Source organism: Pseudonaja textilis, chromosome 1 (genome assembly GCF_049901715.1).
Source record: "Pseudonaja textilis isolate UNSWEBS1 chromosome 1, rPseTex1.2, whole genome shotgun sequence".
NCBI classification, from domain to species: Eukaryota; Metazoa; Chordata; class Lepidosauria; order Squamata; family Elapidae; genus Pseudonaja; species Pseudonaja textilis.
In genome coordinates, this window is record NC_141990.1 from 256474908 (window position 1) to 256500951 (window position 26044).

Consider the following 26044-nt stretch of genomic DNA (forward strand, 5'->3'; position numbering starts at 1 on the left):
TAAAGGCGTCATACTCCAATCAGTAACTACAGGAGAAACTTTGTTTCATGAGAAAAGATAATAGATAATTGAAACAGGACAGACAAAAAGTATAAATATAATGATTTGAATTGAGACGAGATAATTAAAATAAAATTGAGAAAATTAAAAGAAGGGAGAAGCTATGCAGAAAATGTAAAACAGTAATAAGATATGGAATAGAACATAAAAATGAGCATGAAATTGAATTTGTGTCTGTACGAAGAAATGTAATCTGGGATTACACTACTTTCAAAAACGATGTTTTATTCGTATTTTTTTTTGTGAAAACTCAAATAAAATTTACAAAAAAAGAGAGATATTATTCAATTTCTATGTATTTCAAGGGAATAGATTGTGCACACATACACACACATATATAAAACTTGTCTATGAGTTACCTCTCCTCCATGTATATGAACTAGTGACCTATAGTTTATGAAAGCTTATGCCTTTTAATGAAATTTGTTATTTTAAAAAAGTGCATCCAGCTCCTAATTTTTCCTGGCAGAATATAAAACACTGAATAAAAACAGTAGCATACTACACAAATAAGTATAATATATATACAAAAGGGATGGGTAGTAAGGAAGCTAAAAACCAAGTAATTAAAAATAAAAGGATATCTAAGGTATGTATTAAATTTTATTAATGTCTATCCGCAATGAATTCCAAAATTAGGACTCAATTTTGAATTAAAAAAGAGGATAAAAAAGAAGCTAATATGTTGTTAATGATGGAAAATAAAAATTAGTTTAAATAATAGACAAAAAGTACAGATATTTTAAATAGAAACAATTTTTAAATAAAAGATGAGCCTGCAATCCTGTATTTCATTATCTGAAAGCGTATTCAGGTTGACTTAACTACCATAAAACTACCTGAAGTTGAAATAAGCCCATATATAGTACTTAGTCCCTTCTTTTATTTTATCAGAGAATACTTTATAACAATCTGAAACAGCAACTGACAAAGATAGGATATGCTATCTAATAGTTTATTAACAAAATGGATTATGATTCCTTAAAGGTTAATGCTTATTACAATAAATTACTATCCATACCCATGTGCTCTGGAAAATTTTTGTCAAAATAGCATTGTAAATATGCAGTAAATTGATACATTGCAATATGTAATACTTCTGTATATAAAAATACCTAAAGAGGCCAGCATTCTTCTTAGCTTACTAGAAGATAGTTAAGAAATAAGTTCCAATGACTGACATTTACTTTTGGATAAGTAAATGAAATATATCACATAGGGAGTTACTACTTCATCAAAAATGACATCTCTACAATTAAACCAAGTTTAAATAAAGAATCATCTATACTGTTCTTTTTCATAAAAAAGCATGAGAATAGAAAATTATATGGTACAAATCAGTATTAATAAAGGCTTGTATTCTGAATAGAATACAATAAGCAATTATTTGAAATAATGCATAATCAGGACCTGTGTGGGGTGAAAGTTTAGAAAAAGTAATGTAACTTTTTGCTTCCAAGTATGTAAGTATTCTCTTCTATAAAAATGTAGAAGTGTTATTCTCATACTCACATTACGGCACCAAATAATACTTTATTTCACTCCCAAAGGCTGGGAAATGTTTGGTTCAAATAAGCTTTGTCCCCATTCATGTCTTTTCACAGGCAGTGTTCTGACAGATGCCCTCAAAATCTGAGATCAACTCAAAATCTGAGGGTTTTTCCATGATTGCTTCATTGCTGTATCACTTATATTTGTTTAGAAGGCAAGGACCATACTCTGATTATTCTTGTAAAACTGTAATGAAAGATTATGCTCTCATGGAGCTACAGGTTTACTGTCATATGTTTTCACTTTGGGCAATTAACTGTTGCCACCACTACTAGTTATATCAGTATTTTTTTTTTCAAAGTAAAGGTAAGGCTGCCTTGATTATTTTTCTTTCACACATCAGAGCCACATATTCATCTTTTGGTTAACTTTGGTCATGACTCTACATTTTTACTCTCATGTCACACAGGTATTATCAAGACCACTTTCACTAAAATGATCTTGTCGACACCAATGAATCTTGATCAGAGATTTCTGTACACAAAGGTAATAACTTTTACAATTAGCACTAATAGCATGTTTATGCACCAAAGTAGCACATTACTACATCGATTGTTGTGTGCAACAATAAAATGTTACAGCTTTGCTCAGATCAGCCAATCTGAAGCTGGGTAAAAATCACATTCTTGAGAATTGTAATATCTATGCTGAGTATGTCAGCAAAATAAACTGAAAACATTGCAAAATGCAAGCATATAAAAATCTCAAATCACTTTTAAAAGAAGGTGGATTTCCTTTAAGGCTAACAGTGTTTCCAGGTAAAAATGAAACATGTCTACTAACATTTGTAGCAGAATCACAGTTAAAACTTATCATCACAAGTGCAAAAAAATGCAACAGGGAATGATAGGATTAAGCAGTGCAAATAACATAGTGACATGAAACGTAAGTGAAAGATACTCAAGATTTCATCAGGGCAAAGATGTCTTGAGGCAATCAGGTTGATGTCTCATTAAGCTTCTCCAGAAGAGATCTGCAGTGAGCTTTTAGATACATCAAACTAATTTATCATTATGTTAACAGTAGTTGAGAATGGAATAATGCTAACTTCTCCGGGAGGGGAAAGCAAGAATGAAGTTTTAATTAATACCAAATCTACAAAGATATGATTTTCTTGCTTTAACGATAAAGAGCACTGAGCAATTATGCATGTCATAGAGGCAGTCCTTGACTTAAGACCACAACTGGGACCAGAACTTCAGATACTAAGTGACGGCAGTTGTTAAGTATATTACACATGATCAGATTTTGCAACCATTTTTACTGCTGTTAAGTGAATCGTGTGGACATTAAAATGAATCCAGCTTTCTCAATTGACTTTGCCTGTCAGGAGCCAGCTGGGAAGGTCACAAATTGTAGCCACATAAGCACAAGACATTGCAGCGAAATATGAAAAGTTGCCAAGCACTTGAATTGCAGTCATGTGACTGTAGGAGAGGTGCAATTGTGGTAACTTTGAGGATGGGTCTTAAGTCACATACTCTGTGTGTGTGTGTGTGTGTGTGTGTGTGTGTGTGTGTGTGTGTGTGTAAACAAAGTTTTTTTTTGTTATATTATGCCTTACAATTTAGCCCTAATTTATTAGCTTATATACTCAATTCATGAAATCATAGGAATTCTATGGAATCCATTGGAAGGTAGCTCCTTTATAATCAAAGTCTTCCCTCCCAGGGTAGAAATTCTCAAATAATCCAAGGCAAATGGTTGTCCAACTTTTGCTTGAAAATCTCCACTGAAGGAGTACCAATGGCTCTGGGAAATATACCATTAGTTTTTGTCCTACATTTAAGCATTAGGGACAATAAATCCATAGTTTCCAAACCCAACAGCCTTTCAAGCATTGGAAGATTAGTATCACTGATACCATGTCTCCTATTACCCTTCTCTTATTTAGGCTAAACAAGTCCAAGTTTTTTTTATCATTTTTATTGTTCTCTTCTGCATTCTTTCCTGGCTCATGCTTAATCTGTGCTCTACTAGATCTTTTTCATGATATCTTTTTCACAAGTATAATGGCTAAGCCAGGTACTGTCTTATCTTCTACCTGTGCAGAACCTGACAAAGTTTTTGCCCCTGAATAGTATTTACTTGCATAAAGTCCAATTGTTCGAGCATAATGAAACATTTCAAACCTTGAACATGTCTTCAGAGGTGTCTCCTTCTAGCTTTGTGTCATTTGCAAATTTGGTAAGTTTCCCTTCTATCCTTTTCTCTAAGTAATTTATAAAAATACTGAAGAATTCTGGGCCCAAGACAGAATCTTAAGGTATCCCACTATCTATTTGCCTCTGTGTAGACAATCTTCTAATGAAAATGGACTTTGGCCCACTCCTGGTTACAGTAAGTTTAAATTACACTTTTTAGCACATCAGCTATTGATAATAGTCAGTCAGTTATCTAGCTCACCAAAAGGAACAACAGCGTGCATTAGATAAATATTTTCTCTTATGACAGAAGAATGTTTTCCCCTTTCCTGAAAAGCACACTATTTTTCTAGACTGGCAGTCTAACTTCTGCTTCAAAGATCTGTAATTTTTATGAATATCACACTTCATTTACAGTTCTGCAGATTCTTCATATAATATAGAAAAGCAGCTGCTACAGGTGAAAGAAGGCATAAAATGCATAGAAGAAGTGGTACTACCAGAATTTTGCTACCTTGGTTAACATCATGACCTACACTTTTTTCTTTTTGAAACAGGAGCTTCATTTGCTGCTCCCCTTTAGGGAGCCAAATAATGTTTAAACCAAGCTTGGTTTTCATAATTACATAACAATCAAGACTGGACAATAGGCTATGATGTTCCATCTGTACTACGAGGCTGAAAACCTTCTCTTCGGAGACTGGTTAAGTCAAAACGTGTTAAAACTTCACAGCGTACCAAGAGAATATCATCTTTTATGTATGTTCTTTGTTTCAGGGCCTGCAACTGCATAAAAGTTACATATCCAAAACCCTTTGGGTTGCGATAGACCATAGGACGTTGGAAGGCTAGCAACTCAGGCTTAGTATCCATTACTTCTTCATGATTGTGCCTTGGAGATCCTTCAGACTGATCCAAAATTGATAGACGTATAGTGCCCTGGAAAGGCCAAGGGAGATGACTGTCATAGTCCCCTTGCATGGTGTGAACAAAAAGAGAAATGTAGTTACCACAACGCTGAACACTTGGTAACTGGATATGCAGACGCAAGCAAAGTTTATATCCTGGTTTCCCTGTGTAGAAACCTGGACTATGGATCACAACGGGTCTTTCTTCCTCCTGAGCTTTCAGGTACACACTAAAATTTTCAATTTTCCACAAGAAAATACCATTACATTGTTGGGCTTCAATATCAGCAATTTTTTCCTCTAGAGTTCGGATGGTGCGTTTGAGATCTCCCATCTGGGACTGTTGTGTCTCCATTTTTGCAATGAGTTCTCTAATTTGGTGATCTTGTCTTACTAAACGACCTTCCAGTTGCTGAATAGTCTCCTTGAAGTTCTGAACCTCTGGGCTACACTCACATGAGGGTGGCATGCCTTGAGAGAAGAGTGATGGGTCGAAGGGTAAAGTTCCAGAAAAATTCATGGAAGTTGGAGTAGTAACACTGACGCTCCGAAGAGTCTGAGCCATCATTCTCATATGAACCTGAGTAAATTCTTGCATATGGCGTGCCAAATCATTTCTCTGCATCTGCAATTAGACAAAACTGAACATAACTCTTACTTGTTTTTAGTAAAATCAAGGACTGCATCGTAATGGAGAAGGGAAAATACTGCATTAAGAAAGAAGTAGCTTAATATGAAGGCTGAAAGGAATATTTTTTTTATTTAAGTGCAGGAAGAACATAATCTGTGTAAAATCTTTTCCCTATAAATGTTCATTTTGATAATAAACATTTAAATAAACATTCTTACATCAATATATAAAGATTACAAAACACCAGTTTAAGATGAGAAGCTGAAAAACATTTATGCAATTTAAAAAATCTACTCGAACAAAAATTTCCAATGATTGGAAAGCTCCTCCCCTCTCACATGGATTATATTCCATCCTGCAAATTTTATCTATAATGAATTATTGCAGGAGAAGAAATGAATAATTCAGAACAAAAAACTACCATATTGGTTGGAAAGAAACTAAAAAACCTTAGCAGTCAGCAAAGGAAAATCCCACTAAATGAAAGCAAATTACTTTCACATTAGCAATTACAGAATTTACTCATTCCATGGAAGAAACAAAATAAATTCTGAACTGATTTTCTGGGAAAACAGACTTTTCCATGGTAGAGTCTGGACTGAAAAATGGGCTACATTTTGACTATCATATATACCTAAATAAACAAAGATACTTTTTTTCCCCTCCCAGGCCCTACTTTAGCCCCAATACCAGTGTTTTTCCTCATCTGTTGTGAAGGTATGCCTAGTCCGATGCAAGGCAGCTGATTGTTGTGCCATGACTTCTTCCCAAGACGACATGTTCTTCTCCAAATTGTGCAATGCTTCTCATGATGCTTTTGAGGCCTCTAAAAGCTTGTAAGAAGCCCTTACGCAAGTCTCCAAATCACGCACTGCCTTATCACAGTGCTTCTGAGGCCTTCCAACACATTGCAAAAAGGAGCATGCATGTGGCCTCAGGAAGAAGGCCTGATTAAGGCCTAATTTTTTTTGTCTCAGGGCTAACCATATAATCATAGTAGGATCAATCTTTATACATTTTACAATAATTACAATATTGTGTGACAAATATTCTCCTAAGATCAACAAACATAAGCATATATAAAACTAATTTAAATTACCTTTTCTCTACATCCAAATGCACTATAGGTACATGATACTGGAGCAGTAGGGCAGTCATTATCATAATGATTAGGCAACTATAAAAAGAAAAAGAATGATCTGTAGTTTCCAGAAATCCTACACTGAAAAGTAAATGTGTATCATTTATACCAAAAGAGCATTTATTAAATTAATATTACTTTCTAGTGAAAAAAGTTGGAAATTCACAGCAAATTTGACGTATTTTGTCTAATTTTTTATACTCAAGTTGAGGATCATTTTCCAGACATCAAATAAAATAACAGATTAAAAAATATTGCCATTATTATTGTAAAGATAATTCATCAGTAGCATTATACTCCACTGAAATTACATTATATTAATTGTAATACTTTTAGATGGCATTGTCAAAGGTTTAAATAAATAGTTATGCATTTTTCTTTTGGATAACAAGACCCAATTAGCCGAAGTTTTGATAAAACTAGCAAGCTTTGCAAACATCATCATAAAATGAATCCTAAGATTAGATTATTATCTATCCTATTTTATGTTGCCTACAATATGAGTGGTACATAGAAAAACTGATTCAATTTCTATTCAATTTAGCTGCCAGAACTGTTATTGGAAAACAAAACTTTCATTGGACCAATGATATCCCATTGATAAAAAAATAATTCTCCAATTTAAAAAAGTTTGAAAATTCTTCATTTTTTATTATAGATTGCCTATTGCTGGCAATCAGTTTAGAAAAATATATTATAATACAAATGTTTTAAAAATTCTGTACCACCAAATTTAACCTTTGCATTTCCTTCTCAGATTTATTTATAATTATGTTTATAACAAGTAAATATGTGATTTATTTGTAATTAGTATAATACTTATTTTTCTAAAAAAAGTCACCTTCCATTTTAAAGTGTTTCCTGCTTTCAAATCTCTACTTCTAGTATAACTTATGAATGACAAAAATATTAAACTAAAAATCAAGGTAAAAGTACAAATAAAACATATTATAAACAGAAGAAATAAAGTACTTATGAAAAATAAATAAGCATCAAAGTTTTTTTAGTAAAGTCATACTTTTTAGCAAACTAATTTAGTTGATATTTTGAGATAGTCAGAGCAAGATAAGATTTAATGTCTGAAAAGATTAATATTATAATATTGGTGGTATAAAATAAATGGTGTACATATAATTTATTGTAAAAATTTAAGAGAGGCCACAATGACAGCCTTCCTGGCAAAACATTCTGTGAAAGTCAGTCTAAAGGTTTCTTTCTATAGACATTATCTGCTTAGTATAAGGTGAAGCTTTTAGATACCCAGGTCCCAAGATATTTGTGCCTATACATACAAATACACATACAGCTTTTGAATCTAACTATAAGACATATCTAAAACCAGGTTGGACAAAACACAAGATAATATTCCTCCCTGGTATTTAACTCTATGTAACAATTCACACTATCCCATTATCCCTCATAATAATGATGGGCCAAGTGTGGAATTTGTTTCCCATGCATAAGCTCTCAGCGTACATACGAACATCAAGTGACAAATCATGATCATAATCATAAAGTACAACTCTCATGCATCATAAGATACAACACTGATACTAAATGAAATAAACATAAACCATAAGATACAAATAAGGTGATATTCCTATAAGGAATAGGTAATAGAAAAGATGAGAAGGGTAATAGTAATAGTGCTATTATTATTAATAGTAATAGTGATTGTCAGAGGTATGACTTAGTAATTTGTGCTATTAAGACTTTGAATAAAATAATAAATAAAAAGCAAAGTATGTCTCTTACCTGTTCTCTGATTAGTACTGTATTACAATATTCACAGAAGACATTTGCCAAAAGGCATATTTCATCATGAACCTTTATTTTAGTGAAAGCAAAAAAATAAATAAAAAAAAATTAATTGTAATGGAAAGGGAATAATACATAATTAGGACTATTAGATGTTTTACAACTAGCTTCTCTCTGTCATAATTTCAGAAGATTTTGAAGCAAGTTCATCTGCCTTTTTGCCAGAATAAGAATTTTGAATTAATAGAGGATACCCACTCAGATCAAGTCAGAGGGATTAGAAACATTTTATAAAGTCACGCTTCATTATCCTTTTTCTCAACTCATGTATGTAGGCCTCTACATTCAAGTTTTGTTTTCCATGGGAGTTATGTTCTTAAAAAAATCCCACGGGAATAGAAACTGTGGTTATTGAAGCACTGATGTGAAAACACATGAACTACTATCAGAATAGTGTGGAGACTTATTAGCACAATAAACACCATGAGAACAAAAGGATGTTTTCCCTTGGTGTAACACATGTCAATGCTGCTAAGGTAAGATTCTCAAACCCTTTTCTCTACTCCACGGTTGTCTACTGCTAATTGAGTCATTTGACCAAAACAAAACAAAACACCAAAAACACTTCTATAGAATCTACAAGAGAATATTCAGATGAAGAATGAGTATAGTTTATGTACAATTATGGTATGTATATAGTCGCTTGACTTAGCCATAATGAAACCTGCCCATTACAATGGTAAGTTGTGATGATCATAAAAGTGGGTCACCCACATGACTTTTTTTACCATTAAGCAAAGCTGGCAGTTGCTAAGTGTGTACACCAGTTATAAAGCAAACCCAGTGTTCATGAAAGTGTTTTTTGTTGAAAACCGAAAATGCCTGTTTTCAGCAAAAACATCATAAAACATAGTAGCCACATGACAAGATGTGGCCAACAGCCCTAAATGCAAGTCTGTTGTTGAGTGCCTGACATGTGGCCATTTGTGACTGTGTCCTGTCAGAGCTTCAGAACCAGGTTGCAAGTAGCTCTAGGGAGGTCTGTCATAACTTTGAATGGTCACTAAGCAACTGGCTGTAAGTCAAGGGCTACCTTTACAGTTACTTTAAAAGTATAACACAAAATATTTTGTTCAAATCATTTAGGACATGATTCAACAGAAGGAAAAACAGCTGTGTAACACTTTCTGCTCTGACACCTATAAATACTGATCTACATCCAATATTATCAAGACAAAGTTTTAATTGTTCTCCTTTAGGTCAAGATAATGTGCAGGCAGAACTGGAGAAAGAACAATCATTTCCACAGAAAGATGCTATTATCTCAATGGACTGTGGAATATAAAACTTGATTTTATGGAATATACCATTTTATGAGACAACAGAAAGCAACTTCAAAATATTCAATGCATTATTAAAATAAGCTTATTAAATTAGTATAAATATAAAACAGTTCTATTTTGCATTATACCTTTTTTCCTTCATAAGGCATACACATGGCACAATTTGGACAGGCAATTTGCCGCCGGGGACATTCTAGCATATGTTCTTGCAACTGGTTCTTCTGGAAAATCCCTTGACACTGAGAACATTTTTCTGATGCGAATCCACAATGTAGCTGATGGTCCTGAGGAAAAGCCATTAGAAGAACAGTTACCAAAAACAAAGCAAAACAAAAAACAAAACCCTATTCATTTTTACACAATGTATAGTTTTAGACCATAATATTGGCAGATTAAAAACATCACTGTAACTACAGCTTTAACAACTATACAAGCAACAATAAACATATAGTTTCATATGGTTTTTCTCAAAGATGTAATAGAAATATTGTCACACTTAGTGACTCACAATCTATTTTTTTCATTTAAAAGTAACCTATATTACAAATCAATAGTAAACTTAAAATACAACAAATATTATGACCTCTTGCAGCGGGAAAAGAACTTGCGAGTGAGCAGCTAAAATCCACTTATGAAGTACTCCTGAAGGCATGGCTTTCAGAAGAATCTTAATGTTATTACAGGTGGTTCTTGGTTACCAACTTCTTTGCTGGTTTCTGATCAGCAAAGTCAATGGAGAAGCCAACAGGAAATTGCAAATGGCAACCATGAAGATGTCACCCATAATGGTTTGCTTAACAGCAGCAACTGGGAATGCCAGAGTTGCTGTCACTAAGCAATGCAATTTTATTGACATTGTACTTTAAGACTGTCGCTAAGCAACAGCAATTCCAGCCCAATTAACACTGCAACAGATGACTATCTGTAACTTATTCTAACGTAACAGATCTAACTCCAATTTCAAGGAAAGGGTCATATTTATTTTACTTCCTTTTATCCATTTCTTTCAAGAATTGTTGCTTTGCATATCCTAAGTATCTCTTTATATAAATCCTAAATATGCTGATCAGAATAGTATAGAACTGGACCTTAATTCTTAAACAACATACACATTAAAACTTACCTCTAAGTGCCTTAACTCCATCTTTTGACTGCAGCCTTTGTTGGGACATTTCACTATCAGTGAGAGGATTTCACGTTTTGCAAAGTTATCAGGGAAGAGTTGATTTTCTAGTAAGATTTCATTGTCTATTGGACATTTCTGACCTGCGTCTCTGTCAAAAAAAAAACAATATATATGCATATGCATCTGTGTGTGTGGGGGTATATGTATTAATACCAAACACTACACATTTGGCTATAATATGGTTCTTTACATTTCTGCAAGCAATCAGCTTTGGTTCCAAAAATGTCTCACATGAACTGGAAGTCATTTTTATTCCTGATTGATTGCCCTCATCACAGCCAGCCTGCAAATGTCTCCCTCTGACTACAGTATCTTTTATAGCAGATTAATTGAAATACCTTAAGAGCGGTGGGAGTAGAGATTGCAGCTGGGAATGTAATCAAGAAAAAGTAATATTCCAGATTTTTTTTTCTTTTTGCTTGCATTTAGCCAGGTCCCAAAATATTCATTCATTCATTTATTCATTACCCCCCCCCAACCTGTATGGCTAACACAAGATATAGACATATTCATTCCATATATTTACTATATGTGACATAGTGTATTTCTTAGACCATATCTCTGTTCCATTCCCATATTTTTAAATATTTGAAACATAACATACAAAAGAAGAGAAGAATCAGTGGAGAAACAGGAACTTGTGGTTTGATGCTTGAAAGAGAGTTATGCTCCCGGATATGCTCATATATCTAAGGCCTGAATTATTTAAATCAGAATTTAACATATTAAGCTTCTACTGCTAAATAGATGGATATATGTATATGAGATTCACATTGCTATACTATTATTTTTAAATAGATTGTAAACAATTAAAATATAACTGAACCAACAAGAGAGACTTTTAATTTTTTAGACATTTGTCTAATAAATTCAGACATAATGAAAATCAAGAACTAGTTCGTTTGAGCTAGGAAAAAGGGAAACTTACATTTAAAACTCAGTCAGCATTAACAATCTTCATGGGAAGGTTGTTAAAATGATTTTATTTCTTTCAGTGAAATAAAAGCTATGGCCCATGATTCTAGTAGTAAAATAATGTGAAAAAGTATTGAGAACTTGAGTTCCTACAACCTCTGTCACACTAATGTAATTTATAATGCAGTATAGGCAATTGCTGGATCACAATTCTCATAACAGCAATCCAACTTCCAATTAAAAAATAGACATTGTATTGTTAATTTCCATTCATAGTCTACATTAATATTTCAGTATTTATTTAACATAAAACACAAACTATTGGGAAGTTCCCTCGGTTTTCAAGCAAGATAACTTTCATAATAATGGAGACAGAGCAGTGTACATGGAAGAATGAGACTGACAGATTATATAAATAAAGATTTACTGAAATCATTACACTGCATTTTCTTATCCAAAGTTGCTATTAAGTGCTATGCTTCATTTTTATCCATTAGGCCAACATGATAACCATGTATCATGTGAAAGTCATTTATTCAAAGAAATAAAATGCCATGCCATTTATTTAAGGTTTCAATGGCTCAGTTTTAGAATTTCTTCTCTTATGTGGGACAGTCACCAACTGACTGTCAGAACTTAAAAGACAACTATTGAAACCTGAACATAGGTACATATTTTGCATTTAAATAAGATTAACAGAATCTGGGGAATTGGCCACTTGTTTGATATTATATTGATTCTTAGGGGGAAGATGGGAAATGAAAGAATACAGTGCTGCTATGATTTTCTGTTATTATGATGCTTGTTTTAGTTTGAGCTGCTGTGGTTTTTTAAATTGTTTTTTTGATTCTGTTAGACACTAAGTCTACTGGGGATCAGCAATAACAAATTTAACTCAATCAATGCCTCAGTAAAATTTTCTGAAATACTGTCTTTTACTCTTTGATATTTATCACAGCTCTCTAAAAGTAGTAACAAAGTACTACTTTATGGCAGCATATCACAGTTCTAAATCAATCAACCAACAAACCAATCCCAACCAACAAACTGCTAGGAGACTGAACCTGGGGCATAACTGATTTCCTTTCAACAAAGCTCTCTGTGTTACCTTAGGGATTTGACAATGCAAGCTTTGCAAAAACGATGTCCACATGGTGTCTGTACTGCTTCCCGTAGAGCCATTAAGCAGATAGGGCATTCATATTTACTTTCCAGCGGTGGGTCAAACTCCACATCATAGCCTTGGGTTTCCTCCATAAAAGAGTTTGAAAGTGTCCCAGCAGTACCATTGCTGATGGGAACCGTGAGGCTTTCCTCCTTGGTCCCAGCACAGCAAGCACTGGCCATGGCTGCACAGCAGTTGCTCTCTTGATCATTTATTTGAAAACTTGTGTTACTATGTAGTAGACTCATAATAATTTAAAATGTGGCGGGATACCTACAGGCATGAAAAAGAAAAGAATAATTTGTCATACATACATACATATCACATTATTCCCTTTGGGAATATTAGGAAAAGTGTAATTTTATTTTTTTCTATGATTTAATCTTTATTTACCTCTATATGAGCAAACCTCTTCAATGTATTTAGTACCAGTCACTTATTTGGGGCAAAATAGTTACTGATAGAATCATCCCAAATCCATGCAGAACTCAACAAAAGTACTGTCAATGTTTGAGACGGTACACCATTCAAAGTTGTCACAACATGCCATTTAGGAGTTGCCACATACATGCAGGGGGAGGGGGGTACATGGGGGCACAGATGGGTGTCAGGTGATGGGACTAACACTGCAAGGAGCCAGGAAGGCAAGCCAGCTGCAGTCGGTTCATAAGACATCCAGGCCTGAAGAGTACTTGTTAGAGCCAGCCAGGAAGCAACTGGCTTGAAGAGAATTTGCTCCAAAAAAGTACTTGCTGGGAGTCAGCCAGGGAGCAACTGGGTTCAGAAGGGCGGGGCATGCGGGCTAGCAGAAGCCAATAATGCTGGCTAGAAACCCTTTTACTTGTATTATTCACCACGTGCCAAGCTGAGAATCCAGGAAAGAAATCCATTCTGTTCATAGTGCGGCCTCTTCTTTTGCTGGCTTGGTTTGGAACTGTGACGAATACATCCTAATAGTTCAATAATATCCCTTCTCCCATTTGCTTTTACATAGTTTAACTGTTTTCACAGGCACCGTGACTCAAGTTTGATTATATTTCTATCATCCATCCATATCTATCTATCTATCTATCTATCTATCTATCTATCTATCTAATCTATCTATCTATCTATCATCTATCTATCTATCTATCTATCTATCTATCTATCTATCTATCTATCTATCTATCTATCTATCTATCTATCTATCTATCCATCCATCCATCCATCCATCCATCCATCCATCCATCCATCTATCCATCCATCCACTATCTATCATCTAAATTGCTATTACCATGTTATTAAAAAAAATCAAAGAAATCTGTTATATTTATGTGATTGGATTATGAGAGTAAGGATATATAATTCTACTATGATAGAATAAAAAACAAAACAAACTATAGCTATTCAAAAACTTTATATAACTAGAAACTATTCCATGTTTGTTACAAGTTACAAGAATGCACTATCCTATGTAGTGGAAGGTTTGAGCAGTTTCTGTTCAGGTATATTTAATTTGAAGTTTAAGAATGCAATTCTGCCCAATCTGAAGGAGTGTTCAATTTTGCAGAACTCCCCTTTGTTCAGAATTTTTAACAAAGTAGCTACACCTTTCACAAAAGTGTTTTCTAGACAGTGGGCATTTTGCCAGTTGAACATTTAAGGCAGAATGTGAACAGCCCAGGGAAAGAACATGCTTAAGCTGTACTTACATTGCCTTAATTGAGGAATTCAAGAATGCCCGGCCAAGTCTTGGTAGAAAGGATTTATCTCTTACAGAATTCAGGGCAACTTCTATAAAGTTCTCTGTATACCAATAATCATTCCACTGATGCAACAACGATAGAGTACAGGTAGTCCTTGACTTACAACCACAATTGAGCCTAAATTTTGTGTTGTTACATGAGACATTTGTTGCAAATTCTGCCTCATTTTACAACCTTTCTTTCCAGAGTTGTTAAGTGAATCAGTGCTGTTTAATTGATAACTTGGTTGTTAAGTGAAACTGGCTTCCCCATTGACTTTGGTTGACAGAAGGTCGCAAAAGGGGATCACACAGCAATCCTCATAAATATGAGTCAGCTGCTAAGCCTCTGAATTTTGATCATGTGACCATGGGGTTGCTACCATGCTTGCGTGAAAAACAGTTATAAATCACTTTTTTGAGTGCTGTTGTAATTTCAAATAGTCACTAAATGAACTGTTATAAGTTGAGAACTACCTGTATACCGTAGGATATATTTACACCTTGGAACAATTAGTATGTGAACATCACAGAAAAACTCAAGTGATATCTCTCTGCTCTTGCGCGCTTTAAAGAACTAATCAAAGGCATTAAAGATAGAACTGTTTTTCAACATCATGAAAAGTAGCTTTACAAAGGTATTAAATGAAAAACTATATTTTCTTGAAAGATGAGTTTAAGATATTGTATTATTTACTAGTATCCCCAAAATTCATAGTCTTTTCAAGGCAGTATGCCGATTGTTATTTTCTATTATAGAAATTCACATCAGCACAGGCTTCCAATAATTTGATAAGACTTTTCTGCCTGTCAATGAATAACCACACGGTAGTATTCTGAGTTCCATGTAATAGAGTTAATATTAAACAAATGATAGTCTACAGAAGATATGTCAAAAATAAGTCAGGGGGCAAGATTTTGAAAAATCCTCATCTCTTCTAGAAAATTATTGTTAACAAAAAAATAATTTATTTTGAAAAGACAGATGCTTACTTCAGAAAGCCTTCCTTATTAAAAAGATAAAAGATAAATATAATGGAATATTGAAAGTACAGGTTGCAGTACAAGATGGAATTAAAGGAGCAATCCATTCAATCACCAAAGTTTTGCTTTTTTTAACTCTTAATTTTTTAAAAACAGGATTCAAGAGTTCTCATATCAGGAATGTGGAAAATGCACAATGCTCAAGTTTCAGCCAAAGAACCTCATCCTCCAGGAATGGAATTAATCTGTATTTCTTTCTCTTTTTTCATTCTATCCTTTTCTTACAAAGCAACCAAAGTCAAAAACCCAATATCTGTTTGTTGAGAAGTATCAGCAGCAGAGGATATCAGAACAACCAGTAAATTAGCAGGGATTGTATGTATGTATGTTTTCTTAAGTTTTCGCGGGTACTTACATGTATGTTATTCAGCTTTGTTCAGATGAACACAATACAGAAGCCTAATGATGGCAGATGAGATTCTGCCGAAACGTTGCTACAACTTTAAAAGCACAACTATAATGACATGGAAAAATACCCGAACAAAGCTGAATAACATGTATGTATGTATGTATGTATGTATGTATGTATGTATGTATGTAAAAAAGTCTTTAATGCTTTTTTTTTTGGCTAGCCAAAAGCTTCCATTATGAAATTTCTTGCTTTCCAAATAAACCTGGGTTTTTGTGAAAGATGGTAAAGTATCAAATACTTCTGATTGAATATCTATCTATCATCTATCTATCTATCTATCTATCTATCTATCTATCTATCTATCTATCTATCTATCTATCTATCTATCTATAGCATAAATACATAAAATCAGAAATATTATATATATAATGTATGCATGTATGTGCATATACATTAGTAATTATACAAAGCCATAGTACACTTTGGGATAAGTAGGTAACTTATAACACTTACTAAAAACCTAACCTGTATGCTTTCCTTTTGCCTTTTTACCTTTTTGTGCAAGTTTAGGATATTGGTAGTGGTGTATAATAAAAACTATACTAATGGTTTTTAAACTGCAAAGATTTCTTAAACTGCAAAACATAATTCTATAAATTACATGACAGTTTGATTTACTTGTTTATTCCCTTACTGGGGGAATAAGACACAGTGGTAGCATAGTGGTTAGAATGCAGTATTGCAGACTAACTCTGCCCACAGCCAGGAGTTTGATCCTGCTGATTGATCACAGTTTGATCGTGTTTCAAAAAAAAATCAAAGTGCCTGTTCCAAAGGTGCTTAGGGAAAGTAGCTGTATTTCTATTTTTTGAAATATTAGTTAACTATAACTATTAACTATTAGTTAACAGTTATTTTTAATAACTATGCTTTTACTTCTTTATGATGCAAACTGTTGAAAAAGATGATATACAACTTTATGCTCTTTAAAATCATGGAAGTTTGAACTGGTTGCTTAGTGGGAACAAAGGCTATAAAAAAACTATTTCCCCATTACTATCTAAATCTGTATTTAGTTCTTCTCCACAGAATAAATTATTTCCCACTACGAAAGTATAATGGCTGTTTTAGGGGTTATTAATGCACACTATATCCAAAGACAAGCAATGGAAGTAAAACAGTTTTAAAATCCTTATTTTAAAAAATTGGGATGTTGTGAAATTATTTGCGTTGCTAGCTTCAAAGAAGTGAAGCTATTCTACAGGAACCAAACCAGAATAGCAACATATCTCAACTGATGAAGAATTCTTTAAATATAGACTATTTTGAAAATATAAATTTCCTTATTTCTGTATATCACTTAGAAAACAGTAACAGAAAGTTATTATGCACACTGCCTATAGAATTATACAGTCAGTCTATTCTATCTCCTGCCTTTACCAATTTAAGTCTTCACATAATGCAACTGAAAATGAAAAATATTTTGAAGGTGTCCACACCTTGAAAATACATACATATAAATATATACAGACCCCACTTAATGACTGCCTTGTTTAGCAATCATTTGAAATTTTCAGTGCTGAAAAATTCATGATCTATCCTTGCATTTACCACCATTGTAGTGTCCCCATAGTCAGATGATCGCCATTTGTGTACTTCTCCACTGGTTTCCAAGAAGCAGAGTTTATGGAGAAGTTGGCAGGAAAACTGCAACTTGCAGTCATGTGATGTCTCACTTAAAGCGCATGGGTGGTTTGTTTAATGTTCTCAGCGCAACTGAGGATGTGAGGACATCATGGTCTTGTGGTGTTTTGCTTAGCAGTGGGAATTCTTGATTCAATTGCAGTCGCTAAGCTATATGTAAAATATGCAAAAATATCTAGAACACTTAGCATTAAAGTATATTATTTTCATGCAACATCTTAATATAACAATATTGCTAATTTTGAAGTTCATATTGCTTCACAACAGCAACAGTTTTCTAGTTGAGTTTATGAAAAATAAACATTTGGTCTACAAATGCTTTCAGTTATGCAGCTACATGCAACTATTTTTGTTCATGGAAGTTACCAAAATAGGGTATTTTAGTTTTACTTTTACTAAAGGAAAGTTTGCTTTTCTTACAAATTCTACGTAGTTTTTTCTATGAAAATTGAAATATCACATTCTTGCACCCACTTTATTTTCTCTTTAGGAATGATAATCTTCTCATAAAATATAACTTCTGAGCTTCATTTACCTGGTCACTGAATGCTTTTTCCTCTTTTTATCAACAGTTTTTGTTTATTAGGACTAAAATTTAAGTTTTCATATATTTATTAATTTGATTTATAAAATTTGTTTATTTTATACAATTTAAGGAAATATAAAATACTGTCCTATAAGTCCTTCTTTGAACTTACCATAAAAGGTGCTGAACTAGAAACTGGTATATGAAAGCCAGCTGGATCGTTTAAGGCCAGACATTTTCTCTCTCAACCTAGCCTATTTTCACAGGATGGTTGTTGTAGGAAAAGCAAGAGAAGCAACCATTTATGCATACTGTCTTGAGTTATATTATTAAATGAAACCCAGGTTATAAAGCAAATTAATAAACATATGAAAACTGAAATTGTAATTTTTCAGATGTTTATATTTTCCTTCCTCTTTTTCAAATAGTGTTTTGAGATATGCTTCTGATCATAAATGAAGGCCATGAAAACAATTATGTGAAAGGAAATTGCTGCAATGGTGCTTAATACATTGCTCAAAAAAATAAACACAAAAATAAAACATCCTAGATTTGAATGAATGAAATATTCTTATTAAATACTTTGTTCATTACATAGTTGAATGTGCTGACAACAAAATCACACAAAAATTATCAATGGAAATCAAATTTAGCAACCCATGGAGGTCTGGATTTGGAGTTACACTCAAAATTAAAGTGGAAAAAAACACTACAGGCTGATCCAACTTTGATGTAATGTCCTTAAAACAAGTCAAAATGAGGCTCAGTAGCGTGTGTGGCTTCCACGTGCTTGTATGACTTCCCTACAATGCCTGGGCATGCTCCTGATGAAGTGGCAGATGGTCTCCTGAGGGATCTCCTCCCACACCTGGACTAAAGCATCCCCCAACTCCTGGACAGTCTGTGGTGCAATGTGGAGTTGGTGGATAGAGCGAGACATGATGTCCCAGATGTGCTCAATTGGATTCAGGTCTGGGGAACGGGCGGGCCAGTCCATAGCATCAATGCCTTCATCTTGCAGGAACAGCTGACATACTCCAGCCATGAGGTTTAGCATTGTCTTACATTAGGAGGGGCCAGCGGTCTCATAAGCTGTCTGAGGATCTCATCTCAGTACCTGATGGCAGTTAGGCTACCTCTGGCGAACAAATGGAGGGCTGTGCGGCCCCCTAAAGAAATGCCACCCCACACCATTACTGACCCACTGCCAAACCAGTCATGTTGGAGGATGTTGCAGGCAGTAGAACATTCTCCACGGCGTCTCCAGACCCTGTCACGTCTGTCACATATGGTCAGTGTGAACCTGCTTTCATCTGTGAAGAGCACAGGGCGCCAGTGGCGAATTTGTCAATCTTGGTGTTTTCTGGAAAATGCCAAACGTCCTGCACGGTATTGGGCTGTAAGCACAACCCCCACCTGTGGATGTCGGGCCCTCATACCACCCTCATGGAGTCTGCTTTTGACCGTTTGAGCAGCCACATGCACATTTGTGGCCCACTGGAGGTCATTTTGCAGGGCTCTGGCAGTGCTCCTCCTGTCCCTCCTTGCACAAAGGTGGAGGTAGCGGTCCTGATGCTGGGTTGTTGCCCTCCTACGGCCTCTTCCATGTCTCCTGATGTACTGGCCTGTCTCCTGGTAGCGCCTCCATGCTCTGGACACTACGCTGACAGACACAGCAAACAGCTCGCATTGATGTGCCATCCTGGATGAGCTGTACTACCTGAGTCACTTGTGTGGGTTGTAGACTCTGTCTCATGCTACCACTAGAGTGAGAGCACCAACAACATTCAAAAGTAACCAAACCATCAGCCAGAAAGCATAGGAACTGAGAAGTAGTCTGTGGTCACCACCTGCAGAACCACTCCTTTATTGGGGATGTCTTGCTAACTGCCTATGCTTTCCATCTGTTGTCTATTCCATTTACACAACAGCATGTGAAATTGATTGTCAATCAGTGTTACTACCTAAGTGGAAAGTTTGATTTCACAGAAGTGTGACTGACTTGGAGTTACATTGTGTTGTTTAAGTGTTCTCTTTATTTTTTTGAGCAGTGTATATACTGATATACTAATTTGTATCTAAATTTCATCTTTGCTGTTTAACTTAACAACCTAATTACACATGTTACTGGTGAGAATATATACTCAGAGACACTTTATTTCTAATAATCTAATAATCATTAATGACTGACTTTGGGAAAACTTTAAAACTACATGGCAACCTGGATTTGAAGAGAAAAAACACAGTTAAATTACATTTATCAGCAACTGTTTCAAAAAGTTGTATCTTTTCATAATTGTTGTTCCATCCAAGAAAAAGTCAAATTTACTTTAACAAGGCACCAACAGTTATTATAAACATGTCTGAAAGCTCTATATTGGGTTTCCCCATTAAATCCAGATTGCTGCATAGCCCTTTCTCTACCTTTGTATACCAGAGATGAACAGGATAAATGTATTTTGAATGGCATGAGTGAAATGTAATGAAAAATCTTTCTCCTATCATGCCAACCACTTTTGTCATCTCAGACATTCACCTGAAGATTGCTTCAAGAGCAATGTTTTCTATTTGTAGTTTATCCAAGTCTGAATTTTGTTGGCTTCATTACTGCTATACTATGTATACTACAGACATGCTAATAGATTCTCAAACTTATTAAAATCTATAATACTTCAACTCTTTCAATTCAAAAATAGTGAATAAATAGTGTATGGAATTAGATTACATGATCCTCAGTGTACACAATACTGGAAAGTCATTTAACCCAGTTTCAGTTTCCATTTAGGATCATTGCCAATTAAGGAAAGCCCATTTGTGTTTGAAAGGAAAACAGAATTGATTGTATAAGTTCCAGTTTCTATTTCTGATAACAAACACAGAGCAGTTTTAAGAATTCACATCTTGATCCATTAGCTTTATATTAATGTGCTTATGATATCAATATGATTTTGGGATATGCTTTGCTTTATTTTCAACACTGAAACATATTCCTCTGCTAATCCAAACTGTGGAAAAAGGACGAAGTATGCTCATTGTCACATTTAAGCATGAGCAATGCACGGAACATATCTGTCATAATTGCAGTAGTGGATACTAGAAGTTCAAAAAAGCTGCTTTTGCAAACTAGTTTAAGTACTTGAGGAATGATTCAAAAAGGGTATAAAGGTTGTAAATAGTGTGAGGGAAAAACACTTTTTCTTCCAAGCCACTAAATAATAAGAGAATATTCAGTTTTAAGGCCAGCTCAGAAGCTAGGTTTCATTATACTATATTAACTACATTAATCAAGGAAATAGATTTAAAATCACATGCTAATTCTAATCACAGTAGTGGGAAAGCCCCTATCTTACCTAAAGAGGTGACCTTTAATAGGTAAAGGTTCCTCTCGCACATATGCTAGTCGTTCCCAACTGTAGCGGGGCGGTGCTCATCTCCGTTTCTAAGCTGAAGAGCCAGCACTGGCATGATTAAACGCATGGAATGCTGTTACCTTCCCACAGAGGTCGCTATTTTTTCTACTTGCATTTTTACATGCTTTTGAACTGCTAGGTTGGCAGAAGCTGGGACAAGTAATAGGAACTTACTCTGTTACATGGTGCTAGGGATTTGAACCACCAAACTGTCGCCTTTCTGATCGACAAGCTAAGCGTCTTAGCCGCTGAGCCATCACGTCCCTTGACCTTTGATAGCCATACTTTATTTCAATATATTGATTAGAAAACAACAAACAACAAACTTTTATCTTAATATATGGTGTGTCAAATAGAACTAAACATCCTGCTTCATTCCATCCAATCTGTGGTGCAGGCCATCTTCTATTCATTTCATTGTAATTTACTGGATTGTTGTAAGCTGTCCATAGTTGCTTGGAATTGGGCAGCATAAAATTTAATAAATTATTATTAAAACATGGGGTCAATAAATGTGAAGGCTATAATGTTCAGTATTGACAGACACAGTAAGGTATATGGATTACTTCAATGTAACAGAGAGGTGCTATTTTTATATAAGTCCTGAAATACTTCTTCCAAGTTCTATGAATTCAAAATATTCAGGTTTCTATCATATATATTCTTCAGCTTTTGCAAGTACTGACAAAGCACATTTTGATTGTGATTATATGACACAAAAGCCAGGTTTCTAAGCCATTGTCTTCAAAATATGTGCTGTTCAGAGTTAAATTATATTTATCAGCAACTCTTTCAAAAAGCTTTATCTTTTGCTTGAGGGAGACACCCTTCTGACCTCAATTTCAAGGGGGATTTTACTGTTGGTTTTGTCTTAGTGTGCCAGGACCTCATTTACAGGATGACTTCATTTTGGGGGGAAGATAATCTTGTGTTCTAATCAAGTACCTTGTATGTTCATGTTAGCTTTTACATCACTGGCTTACAAAACATTATTCCAATGGATTAACAGATGATCTCCTATTTATTATGCTTTAATTATGATGCTATGTTTTACATTGTATGATAATTATTATGAGATTTTAAACTATTAGGAACTATTTATTTCACTATGGTATATAATTATTATTTAGAAATAAAATGGCAATACTAGGCTGGTCCCACCGTGCCTGAAACATCCAGTAAGGGCATTCAATATCTAGTGACTTTTAACTGGCAAGATCAGGCAGCAGTGATAATATCATCATATAATTACAAACAGAACCAGTTTGTAAAGTTTTCTCTAAGTAATTTAATTAAAATTTCTCCAGTAGCAAAATGAATACTTTGCCATCACATTATTTAGATATTCCCACCTAATCTACAATGGTTAAATCTAAGAAAGCAAAGTAAAAATTAGATGTTCTATTTCAGAATTAAAATGTTAAGAAATTCTGTTCTGAATACTTAAGAAAATGACATAAGCAAAAGTGCCCACCCACAGCAGTACAGGTAACTGAATACACCTCTTAAAACTGTAAGAACTAAACATGAGTAATAATGTGTTTAATTAATAAGGCTTGTATCCTGGCTTCCTTTATTTCAGACTAGATCTTGATTTTGAATAGTTCTTACTACATAGTTAAGTGGGATAATTAGCAGATATGATCTCAGAAATGATCTAGGTCGCCACATAAATGAAATCATTCCTGCCTTACTTTTGCTGCCAAGGTTGTATTTTTGCTTTGATGAAGAAAGTAGCTTATTTTTTTTACAATTCCTACCCAAAAATATACAAGAGAGAAAAATATAGACAGCCAGAGGAGTGAGAGGCAAATGAAGAAACCGACAACACTCTCAAAGAAAGGGACAATAGGAAAGAGGTGCACCCTTCTTAATTCTCTACCTCTTAACTTCTCAACTTCAGAAATCATTCTATCTATTAAGACACACATAGAAAACACACATGTTCTATTTGATAAAAAATGAAGTATTAGAGTGGTAGTGTGTGTGTGTGCTCTACCCACGCTCCCCAAACCCTTCACAATTTTATGTGACTCCTGGAGAAATTGTATTTGTCAGCTCCCTATGTATGGTTCCATACAAAACTAACAATTCCAGTGTGTAAAGCACACACAGATCAAAATAGGGCCCCTCCTTAGCAGATTCCAAACTAAGTTAGGGGGAATAAAAACACCAATTTCTAAGTCTAATCAATTTCACACTGTACAGGTAGTCCTCAATGTACAACAGTTCATTTAGCGACCTTTCAAAGTTACAACTGGCACTGAAAAAAGTGACTTATGACCTTTTTTTCACACATATGACCGTTGCAGCATCTCCATGGTCACGCGATCAAAATTCAGACGCTTGGCAACTGGTTCATATTTATGACAGTTGCCCTGCCCCAGGGTCATGTGTGTGATCTGCTTTTGTGACCTTCTGACAAGCAAAAGTGCCAGGGGAAGCGCGAACAACTTAACTGTGGTGATTCACTGTGTAGCAAGAAAAGTGGCAAAATGGGGCAATATTCACGTAACTGTCTCACTTAACGACAGAAACTTTGGGCCCAATTGTGGTCGTAAGTCCAGAACTACTTTGTAATTCCCCACCATAGAAGTGAGCAGCGAGGAAAGCTGTTAGGTGGAGTCAACTTGTTACAGGCAGACATTTAGCACCCAACACCGAAGCCTGGGTAGGCAGCGGCAGAGACAACAAGCTGAACCCACTCGGGGTCCTACGAGCCACTCCGGACAGTCTCGGAGCCGGAGCCCGGGGCGCGGAGCTAGGAAAGGGGATCAGCAACGAGGCCTGTGTTCCAGAAGAGAGGAAGGACGTCGGCGGAGAGACAAGAAGCCCCACCAGTTTTGCACTTTTTACAACTTTTTTTTAAAAAAATCTTTTTTATATACGCGCTCTAGGGCGGGCACCAAACGGGCGGGCCTTCCCCGTTAGGGTCGTCATTGCCCCCATCCCCACCCCCACCCCCCCGGAACCGAAGGAAAAAGGGAGAAGGGAGAACGGGGCGCCGCGCTTACCTCAGCTTCTCTCCTCTCCGAGACTTTCTTCCTCGGCCACTTCTGCGCCAGGGCCTCAACAGAAGCCGACTGACAACGGGAAGGAAAGGGAGGCGGCGAAGGAAGCAGCGCGAACGGAAAGACGCTTCCGCCTCCGCCAAGCCTGACAGGGCCGAGCTGCAGAGGGCGAAACCGCACCACAGCGCCCCTCGACAGGCAGCCAGGGAGTCTTTCCACGCCCGGTTGGGCGAGCCCTTTTGCCACGCGTGGGCGGTCGAAAAAACAAACAAACAAACAAACAACCGCCCGCTTATCGAACTTGCCCATGCGGCCGGGGAAAATTGCCCTTTTGGTTTGCTCGCTTGCGGTCTGCGTTTGGAAGCCTTGCCGGGCTTCCCTTCCTGGCCGAGCCGCTTCTGCTCTGCGGTGCGCGATCGGCCCGCGGAGCCGCTCTCTTTGCTGTGAAGTGGGGTGGTGCTGCATCTATCCACAAGGGCCGGATCCGGTGGTCCTTGGGTCGATGACGGAATCGGGTGTACCGTTTCCAGAGGCGTAGCTCGATATGTTTAAAAATCTGAAACTTAAACGTGGGCTTAAATAGTCTTCCATGGAGGAAAGGAATGGGGTGGGTTACACAAGTGTGGGTGCCCACTCCTTCCCTTCATGCACCGTCTTATACATTTCAGTATGTACCTATCCCTGATAATTCTGTTTAAGGCGTGTTTGCAAACCTAAGTGAAGGCAAGGAATGCAACTGATTGGGATTTGTAAAATAAAATTGCCACTGTGAAGAAAGATACTTCCGCCTTTTGTACTATCGTTCTATGCATGCATGTTTTAGTATTTTTTCCAGATACTTATAATCCATCCGTTTTCAAACAAATATAAAACTGTAAAATAAAATAAACATGAACACATCTTAGTACAGTTTTACTTTCAAAATTGAGTGGCTCATTGCATTATTAATTTTCTTTTGGACACTTGCATTTTTAATTGTTTTTGCTCAACTACTCTTCCAAGATTTTCTGACAATGGAAACAAGCAATGGAACAGCTTGCCTCCAGAAGTTGTGGGGGCTTCACTGGAAGCTTTCAAGAAGAGACTAGACTGCCATCTGTTGAAAATGGTGTAAGGTCTCCTGCTTGGGTGGGGGTTGGACTAGATAGTGATCGCCAACCAGTGGGCCAGGGAACACTGGTGGTCTGTGAGAAAATTTTGGTGGTCCGCAGAGAAATGTCACCCCCCAAAGCAATTAATTGAGGTTGTGAGGGAACACAAGGCTGTGCCACCCACATGGCCCGCAGGAACAGAAGGCTTGCGTCACTTCCATTGCAAAGAACATGAGGTGGGGGGGAAAGGGCGGAGGGGCGGGATTTACCCCACTCACCTGGCTTGGTCACGGGCTGCTTCTTTCCGCTTCTGCTTTTGGCTGCACGCAAGGAAAGCAGCAACATCTTTCCCCCAAACTCTGCCAGGAATGAGTGTTTGGG

General features: G+C 35.9%; 1 protein-coding gene across 1 annotated transcript; it reads right to left on the bottom strand.

Moving 5' to 3' along the window:
• Nucleotides 1–265: 265 nt before the first annotated feature.
• Nucleotides 266–24758, bottom strand: TRAF6 (TNF receptor associated factor 6). Its single transcript, XM_026707285.2, has 7 exons — nt 24576–24758; nt 12746–13075; nt 10660–10810; nt 9665–9820; nt 8191–8262; nt 6394–6471; nt 266–5288 (listed from the first exon to the last, which is right to left on the bottom strand). The coding sequence occupies exons 2-7, from the start codon at nt 13048–13050 to the stop codon at nt 4407–4409; spliced, it is 1644 nt and encodes a 547-aa protein (XP_026563070.1). The 5' UTR covers nt 13051–13075; nt 24576–24758; the 3' UTR covers nt 266–4406.
• Between the last annotated feature and the right edge of the window lie 1286 nt (nt 24759–26044).

Coding starts and splice junctions, on each gene's coding strand:
- TRAF6 (XM_026707285.2), bottom strand. CDS start 13,050: ATGAGTCTACTACATAGTAACACAAGTTTTCAAATAAATGATCAAGAG. Junction 10,811..12,745: donor TGCATTGTCAAATCCCTAAG/GTAACACAGAGA, acceptor TTTTTTTGACAG/AGACGCAGGTCAGAAATGTC. Junction 6,472..8,190: donor CAGTACTAATCAGAGAACAG/GTAAGAGACATA, acceptor TTCTTTTTATAG/TTGCCTAATCATTATGATAA.